General features: G+C 36.8%; 1 protein-coding gene across 1 annotated transcript in view; it reads right to left on the reverse strand.

Moving 5' to 3' along the window:
• Nucleotides 1-6,824: 6,824 nt before the first annotated feature.
• Nucleotides 6,825-10,000, reverse strand: part of LOC143022743 (uncharacterized) — a 4,355-nt gene continuing 1,179 nt past the window's right edge. Inside the window, exon 3 of the mRNA XM_076181088.1 lies at nucleotides 6,825-9,700. Coding sequence (XP_076037203.1) covers nucleotides 6,825-9,700 — 2,876 coding nt within the window. The remainder of the gene's footprint in view (nucleotides 9,701-10,000) is intronic.

The raw sequence follows: 10,000 nt of genomic DNA on the forward strand, positions 1-10,000 counted from the left end.
ACCATTAAATTGAAACTTACAATCTTTGACACATAATTTAATTAGTTCAATCAATGTAGATGATGGCAATGGAAGAACATGTTTATTAAGTTCATCTTGAAGGTAAAATAATAAATCATTTATGGAAACTTTTGTGAATAAACTGACTATATCAAAACTAACCAATGTAAACTTATAATTAGGTTTAATATTATGGAGTTTGTCTATTAAATCAGAAGTGTTTGTAACATGAGAAGAAGAGATTGTACCTACTAAAGGGCTAAGGATAGTAACTAGCCATTTGGAAAGCTTGTAAGAAGCGGAACCAATTGACGAAACAATAGGTCTAGCGGGGTTGTTACATTTATGAGTCTTAATGAGACCATACATATGTGGCAAAGGGGGACTAATTGAAGTGAATTTCTGTAAGAGGTCTCTATTCTTATCAAGCAGTTCTTTTAATTTCTTATTATAATAACTATTAACTACTTCTGTAGGATTTTTGTTAAGAAGTGTGTAAGTATTGTTATCATCTAATAAATCATTCATTTTTCTAAATTTAAAGAACCATGATTTATCAGTTGAAGATTTCAATATTTGTAAAGGAATTGTTCATGGTGCTTTATCACAAGAGGTTGTTCCTAATTGCCCAGAACGTTTTCAGAAGGCAATTATTAGTCTTAAAAAAGATAATCATTTACATTTCACTAAAGCAGATAAATCTAATGCAGTTGTTATTTTAAACAAGGTTGATTATCTTAGAAAAATGAATGATTTATTAGATGATAACAATACTTACACACTTCTTAACAAAAATCCTACAGAAGTAGTTAATAGTTATTATAATAAGAAATTAAAAGAACTGCTTGATAAGAATAGAGACCTCTTACAGAAATTCACTTCAATTAGTCCCCCTTTGCCACATATGTATGGTCTCATTAAGACTCATAAATGTAACAACCCCGCTAGACCTATTGTTTCGTCAATTGGTTCCGCTTCTTACAAGCTTTCCAAATGGCTAGTTACTATCCTTAGCCCTTTAGTAGGTACAATCTCTTCTTCTCATGTTACAAACACTTCTGATTTAATAGACAAACTCCATAATATTAAACCTAATTATAAGTTTACATTGGTTAGTTTTGATATAGTCAGTTTATTCACAAAAGTTTCCATAAATGATTTATTATTTTACCTTCAAGATGAACTTAATAAACATGTTCTTCCATTGCCATCATCTACATTGATTGAACTAATTAAATTATGTGTCAAAGATTGTAAGTTTCAATTTAATGGTAATTTCTATTCCCAAAAATTCGGCATGAGTATGGGAAACCCTTTATCCCCAGTTTTAAGTAATTTATACATGGAATTTTTTTAAACTAAAATATTACGCACAATCTTCCCCCCTAACATCCCTTGGCTTAGGTATATTGATGACATCTTATGTCTTTGGCCAGAAGATAAAAATGTCCATAATTTTTTTAATAAGTTGAATACCCTTGTTGATTCTATTAAATTTACTTTAGAAATTGAGAAAAATTGTACCTTACCTTTCTTAGATTGCACTATCCTACGTCATGACAATAGCCTTAAATTTAAAGTATATCGTAAACCAACCAATGTAAGTTCATATATTCATTATCATTCTTCTCATCCAAATAATATTAAACGTACAGTATTTGCCTCAATGTATTTAAGAGCTTTTCGTATTTGTAGTCCTGAATTTATTGATGAAGAAATCAGAAATGTTTTTAACATTGGGCTAGAATTAAAATACCCTAAGCAATTCCTTGATATTGCTTACAATTTTGCAAGGAAATCATTTTTAACTCCTCAGCCTAAATCACCTTTCAATTATCATAATGTTTTAATTTTACCATTTCAAGAAAATTTGTTAAGTATCACAGAATTATTAAAAAGGTTTAACGTAAAGGTAGTTTTTAAACATGATAGTACAGTAAAACATAAACTTATCAACAATAGTATTGAAATAAAAAAAGGATGCATTTATAAAATTCCTTGCAAAATGTGTAATCAATTTTACATAGGTCAAACTGCCAAACCCTTAAACATTAGAATTGAACAACACAAGAAAAATGTCAGGGATGGCAATAATTCTAGTGGTATATTCAAGCATATTGAATTAAATAATCATCCAGTTGATTGGGGTAATGCCCAGGCAATCTATTATACCAACAACATAATAGCAAGAAATTTAATAGAGTGCAGTTTGATTCATACCACTAGTAATCAAAATACCAACCTACATAAAGGCTTGTACAAACTTGATAATTTCATTTGTCAAGAAATTAGTAAGATAATATCATGTAAAATGTAATCCAACAAATTGACTTCATGTCGCCCTATATAAGTAGTAGAAACAGTGACCCTTGGCGACTGTGACCTGATGTCGCCCGACCATCGTAAGATAATTGACAATGACCTTCCGCTCTCTTTGGCGACTGTGACCTGATGTCGCCCGACCATCGTAAGATAATTGACAATGACCTTCCGCTCTCCTTGGCGACTGTGACCTAATGTCGTCCGACCATCGTAAGATAATTGACAATGACCTTCCGCTCTCTAGGGGGTAATTGGTCGGTATGCTTATTCAAAAAACTGTCCTGGTCCCTTTGTATCATGTATATAATGTCTATGTATTCCTATCACTATGTACTTGTTGCACTGAAGATGTAATATACGAAAGCGCTCTGCTTCGTTAGTTTCTTTTTCCAAGTGGTCTACTTTGCATAAGTGAACACACGTACCCGTGTTCTTATTAGCATATATATATATATATATATATATATATAAATATTTATATATATATATATATATATATATACCGTGCCATGTATATATGTATATATATATATATATATATATATATGTATATATATATATATATATATATATATATATATATGTCACAAGACGAAAATGTAGTTACACATTTAGTAAAATGTTTTAAATAACCCACTGTCGGAGAAACAAAGCAAAAGAAACAGACGAACTGTATATTTCGGCCACTACTGTGGTCCTCTTCAGCAGATAGGTACAAGGTAAGATGTACAAGAATATATACTGTAAGTGAGGTACAAAGTGGGAACAAGGGGAGGTGGCTCAAGTCACATGTCCGAGGTGGGGCGGACTCGGGAATGGTAATAATTTATTCACAGCATAAATATATATATATATATATATATATATATATATATATATAATATATTATATATATGTATACATATATTTATGTATGTTCATATATTTTTATGAAAAATGAAGAGGTGAACGAGAACATGCTCAGAAATCAAGTATTGATTCCGAGGTTGTCAACAATAGCTTTAGTCAGGAACTGCATAGAAACATAGCAAGTTATATATATATATATATATAATCTAGAGCTCCCAGTCGACGCTATTCTATCACTTTCCCACGATATTCACAAAAGGATTCATCAGAGAAATGAATATAAGAGTAAAATGAATATCGCGAGAGACAATGGAAAGAGAGAAAGAGGTAAGACACAACAAACACTCAAGTGACGACTGGGCACAAACGGCGGTGGGTGTCATCGAGAACTTATCGACGACTCGTGCAAGGTGAGGGAGGTCACCCCGTCAGTGAAGCTACTCTCACAAAAAATATACGAGTACGTATGTGAATAGGGACAACTACCTCGGACGGATTACACTGGGAATGTCGTTTAATCTAGCGAGCGCTACATGATCTTGTTCAGTTGTGAGTAGCCTCTGATCCCCAAAGGGTGAAAGACTTTCCAAAAAATAATCGACCAATCAAATCAATCAATCTTTCGGAGTCTATGCTAACAAAGGCCGCTCCCAATCTCTGCACCAAACTCTGCCACGCTACTCCTACAAATTTCTCTGTCTCGTCTCAGAAGAATAATGAATAGAGCATATGTCTGGCGGGTATCTTTTCCTTGGGAAAGGATACCCAAAAGAAATTTACCTACGTAGTGCCGTTGAGCTGCAATTTTGTCGCTTGGAAAATATCCACAACGGTGGTATCGAAATTCGAGTAGCTGTTGCTTATTTCTGGAGGGTTTGGTTAAGACAATATGCACGGATTCAGCCTTTCTTAACTTCTTCTTATCTTGTTCTTGGTACAGAATAGAGCAAGGGTTCTCAGCCTTACTTGACCCATTCACCCCTTTCACCATTTGTCTGAATGTCATTCCCCCTCCTTTCCAAGATTGCCTGTTTCAAAAAGTGCATTCTAAATAATATGCAAATATTACTAAAAACCCATATTATTATAATTCCAGCCCAGGTGACAGGCCAGATAGGCCAAAACCTATAATTGCTTTCCTCACCGCGTAAACTGACTGGTCACAAATCTCCCCCAGAAAACCCAAAATTCCCCCCTGGGGATGAATTTCACCCCTAATGAGAACCCCTGGAATAGAGGTTTGTGTTTCCAGGTATTATCTGCTGAGGGGATTGCTATTAGTGTTGTCCTTAGTCAAAATACACACACATATACATATATACATACACACACAAACACACACACACACACACACACACACACACACACACACACACACACACACACACACACACACACACACACACACACACACACACACACACACACACATATATATATATATATATATATGAAAAAAGTGAAAAAAAGAGAGTCACGGATCTCGTTCCGAGTTTATTCCTGACCGGTTTCGCTTGTAGCTTCTTCCTGTGAAGAAACTACAAAGGAAACCGGTCAGGAATAAACTCGGAACGAGACCCGTGACTCTTTTTCCACCTTTTCAACTTGTCACAATGTCTCAACATATATATATATATATATATATATACATATATATACATATATATATATATATATATATATATATATGTATATTGTGATGGCCCACCATCCTCCATGTATATAAAATTATCTGTATCTGTGTTATCCTGTACTTGTTAGGTAATTACGTATGTACGGTAAAAACTGCTTGTATACTTTATGGGATCTACTCTCTCTAAGCCGACGGACGTGAAAACCAGTTCTGTCCGGCTCATCCTTCGCCTTCCTCCCGTCCTCGCCAACTGTATATAATGCCTGCCGGCTCCTAGAGCGAGCAGACTATTTCGCTGGCGAGCGGCGCGTAACTTTATCTCTCCCATATTGCTTTTGCTCTAGTACCGTGGCGTCACCACGTAATCTATATTCTCATGACTTAGTTTTCGGTGGAGGAATTAATTGTCAATTGATTAATTTTTGTTGTTGTAAAGTTCTTATATTTGTTTTGTTGGCTTTTTGTTATACATTAAATTAGTTATTTATGTTAACTTCCGTTTGGATTTGCCTTACCCACATCAAGGCCACTAAGTACGAACCCCTCCTAGACATATTTCCTTATATCCTCACGGAAGGCGTAACAATATATATATATATATATACAAGCACCCGGCTTCGCCGGCCATGGCTTCGCCATGGGTGCTTGGCCTGTGGCGTTCGCGCCCCTCCTTAACTAAACATGGTTATTCATTTTTCTCCTGCTCTTCTTTGCTCCTTTTTCTGGGTGGTGACGTTTCTCCTTCGTCGTCACTACATCTCTTGACAGCCTTGACAACGACATCTTCGAAAGCCTCTAACAATTTTTCCTTGTCTAGTTGCTTCTCCTTCAGTTCTTCTTGCTTCTCCTTCAGTTCTTCTAATAGGTTCTTAATTTCATCCATTCTGTCCTCAATATCTTCTCTTGGGGGAGAGACATTTTCCTTTTCATCGTGAGAATAGACAGGCATAATCATGGCGATGGCTTCCTCCTCAGTGATCGTGTACGCCTCCTTTGGGATAACAATCCTTCCTTGATCTGGTTCCTCTTCAGCCAAAACGGGTTCTATGCTTTCAGAGGCTGGTGTGAATTTTGGGATTGTTTCTTGATTTGTGAGAGGTTTTCTGTAGAAGAGTTCTTTATATACACAGTTACGGGGAAGCTTCAATTGATAATTTTCATTCACCTTCTCCCAACCCGGATAAACAATCAGAGAATTCCAGTTAGTGACTCTTGAGCAGGCAACATACAGTTGTCCATGGGCAAAACATTGAGCCGAATCCAAAAGAAGTCCACAACGATCAAACGTTTGCCCTTGAGATTTGTTTATAGTCATAGCATAGCACAATTTAACGGGAAATTGCTTACGCTTGAAACGTGCTGGAGTGTCCGTAGCTTCAAGAGTAATTCGTGGGAGTAAAACTTGTTCACCCCAATATGAGCCTCCTAAAATTTTCCCCACTATAATATTTTTCTGAAGATTAGTCACCATTACTCGAGTGCCGTTACACAATTTAGGTGGACATATGTTTCTCATAACCATGACAACGCTCCCGATTTTCACTTTCAATTCGTGAGGGGGAATAGATGGACTCGTTAACGCATTGAAAACAGATGTCTGAATGTCCACCCCCTCTTCAGCAGCGACATCCATACTCATATAGACCTTCTCCCGTTCTTTAGATTTTTCATAAACTATCGAATATATCCTGTCAACGTCATCGTTAGTAGGAGAAATTATAGCTCTCTTCTCAAAATACAGAGAATTCAAGTGGTTTTCTTCCAAATTGTCGTAAACTTTTTCAACCAATTCATTACGGGTTTGAACGGTGATTCCAAAATTTTCAGGGAGCTCTGTGGGGCCACTTTCCCCTGTACCTAAAGCTAATAGATTCTTTGCAAATGTCTTGTTTTCGATATCGTTAGCGTTGAGTCTCACGTTGTGTGTGAGTTCCAGCTTTATCAAATCATCCCAGAAATAGCTGGACTTACAATATTCGAGTTCGTCATTCTTTCCCCCTCCTCGTATCACAGGGAGAATTTAACGGAAATCACCTGCGCAGACAAAAACAATTCCTCCCATGAACTTTTCTTCTTCTAATATGTCTCGCAGAGTTATGTCAAGGGCTGTTAGCGTATTCTTGTTTGCCATTACCACTTCATCCCACACTATTAAAGACGTCATCTTTAAGAGTTTTGCCAATTCTGAATTTTTCCTAACACCACAGGCACGAACCTCGTTATATTCCATTAGCGGAATCTTAAACATGTTATGTGCCGTTCTTCCTCCATGTAAAACTGTTGCTGCAATACCTGAAGAAGCAACAGCCAAGGCAATTTTTCCATGTGAACGAACAGTGTCCAGTAAAGTATTCAGAACAAAAGACTTTCCGGTTCCTCCGGACGCATCGATAAAAATTCCATTATTCGCATACTTTTTAGAGTTTTCAATTCGTGCCAACACAGTATCGTAACAATGTCTCTGTTTATGATTTAGGAGAGCAGACTTTTCTTTAACTTCCTCTGCTAATTTCTCTTTATTGTAGGATCTTTCCCTTCGTATCATATTTGTTGTCTTTTCACCGCCTCTGGAAGCTGGGAGCCCGTACTGATCAATATTGCCACCTCCACAATTCCAGACATGTTCCTGTATATCATCTAGAGCATCGAGATAAATTTCGTCGTTATACTCTGTCAATTTGTAGTGATGCAAAAAGTCACTGGCGAACAAATCTTTAGTTTCTTCCCAAATGGTTGATTGATCTTCGAGATCCGAGAAGACTAACATACTCGCATACGTGGCTCTTAATTGTCTGCGATCGTTTGTGTGGTTGATAATTTCCATTATGGTTGTCTTCCAAGTTTCTTCGTCGTTTAGAAGACCCATTGCTTTGACAGCTTCTCTGTATGAAGAATAACTTTGCCCTTCGATGGTTCGAAGATCTTTAAAGGACTTAGGACCTTTCTTGTGTGTTAAAAGAAGCCTCATATAGAAAAGTTCAACAGTTTTATTTGTAACAGCTCTTATCCGTCTTAGAGCAGACGAACGCGTTTTTCGCTCTACCCAAACTGAGTTCTTATTATCATATAGGAAGTGGTTAGGCAACTGGTGGTAACACAAATCTGCTGCGAATTCGTTGTGTGCACACAATTTGAAGAAGGCCGTTAAGTGGGTATCCTTGGAAATCTTCTTCTTAATTTCTGCCTCTGAAAGGTGTTCATTGAAAAACACTTCGTTTTCACCTTCTAGGTGTAAGTCCAGAGTGAATACAGCAGGGTAACTCTTATGGATAAGGTATTTAAATATCTTCCAAGTTGCCTCGTTTGCATTAACAAATCTTGCCTCCTGATAATTTTTTACTTCATTTACGGTATCGCTGTCGCCAGTTTTCGTAAAGAGTATACGATCACAACCTTTGTTTACATACTTTGTGACATAAGCGATACACTTAATAGAATTTGAGCACTCAACATTTATGTGAGCATTGTACTTCAAGCATAGATACGGGTTATAGGGAACAACCCACGAATTATCCACTGTAACTGCCTGCCCTTTAACTTTTTTAACGAATGAATGTCCTCCCTCTCCCACAGATCTTCTTTTGTACAATGGATAACCGTTATTTCCAAAGAAAGTAGTATCTCTGCACACCTTAGGGAAGTCTTTTCCACACTTTTGTCTGGATCCGTGTTTTCCTTGGCAACCTAACGCGTTTGATTCATCGTAGCCCTTGCAGGGACCGTGTATCATATTCGTTGTTACAATTTCGTGTAATCTTGGTTCTTTAGTTTTATCAGGTATTTCGGCTGAAATTAGTTTTTCTATTAAATTATTGGTTACGCGGTGTTCCATCCACAAAAGAATATGGACGTGAGGGAGACCTCTTTTTTGCCACTCAGTGCTATAGAGATGTGCTTTTACGCGGCCAAAGATATGTTTCTTAGTTAAATCGTCCATCAGAGCATCAACTTTCAGCTTGAAAATCCGACTAACCAAATCTGGACGATCGCAGGGTTGAACGGAACCTTTACTTGTACATGCGATTGCTTCTTGAAGCTCCTTCCATTGTGGATTCATCGTGAATGTGATAAAAAAGTCTGGAGACCCATACGAAGTAACAAATGCTAAAGCATCTTGTTGCCGCTCCTTCATGTATCTTGGTCCCCCGACAAATGATGCAGGTATGATTACCCGCTGTCCGGAACTTTGGCTGTCTTCTCCTCGTAAAATGTCGGCACGTTCCTTTCGTATTTCTTTTTGGTTCATTTCAATGAATGACAACCTATTAGCCTCTGCTTTTACGTAATTATCAACAACGAATTGTTGGAATAAACGTCTCCCTTTGGTCAAATAATTAAATTGCCCTTCCCTCTCCATATAAAGAGAGGAATAGTACATGCAAGGAGTAAGAACGTTGTACGTCTTAGTGGTACGTCTACTCTCACTACATTCTACTTTATCGAGCTTAGTCATTTTGTAAGAATGGCCGAGATCACCATTCAGAAACAAAAGAGGATATTGAAAACTGTCATAAAAATAATTGTTGTGCTTCACAAATCTAAGGTTATATTTGGAACCTTCTTTAGGAGAGCTTATCATTATCTGCAAATGATCTTTGGAAGGATCAAGATTGACAATGGCACCAACTTGTGAGGAAGAAGAGGGAAGATGATAAACTCCTTTGTGTTCACGGGTGCTGAACTTTTCAGCAGCATGTAAAGTGATGGACATTTTAGGAACATCGCCATATTTTTTGATGTGAGCTTCCATTAATTGTTTTGCCGATTCAAGTTCTTTCAACATACCTGAAAGGCACGCATTATTTTGTAACATGTAATCGTACAAACATGTGATTATTTCTTCATTCTCTTCGTAAACTTTCTCTTCACGGGCACGCCGTTTCTCTGTTTCCTTACCTGTTTTGTTACATGTACATTCAAAATCCCACTTTGTTAGCGTTACCGTAAAGATTGTTGAAATTCAAAGAACGCAGTTTAATTTGTTGATCTCTGTCATGATAAAAATATAGGTCCAGGAAAGAACTATATTTTTTCCAAAATGGCTTCGCTTTTGATCTGTTATTAGTTTCGAATACTTTTTCTGTTATCCCGTTTCGTAATATTTGAGGTTTCAATGAACCTATCTTGTGGTATATTTTTCCTTGTATCTTGTAACACATTGCCGATTCAGCTGCATTTTCAAATCTACTTGAAGTC

Source organism: Oratosquilla oratoria, unplaced genomic scaffold, assembly GCF_046742065.1.
Source record: "Oratosquilla oratoria isolate Oo_2021 unplaced genomic scaffold, ASM4674206v1 SCAFFOLD156, whole genome shotgun sequence".
In the NCBI taxonomy this organism is placed as follows: Eukaryota; Metazoa; Arthropoda; class Malacostraca; order Stomatopoda; family Squillidae; genus Oratosquilla; species Oratosquilla oratoria.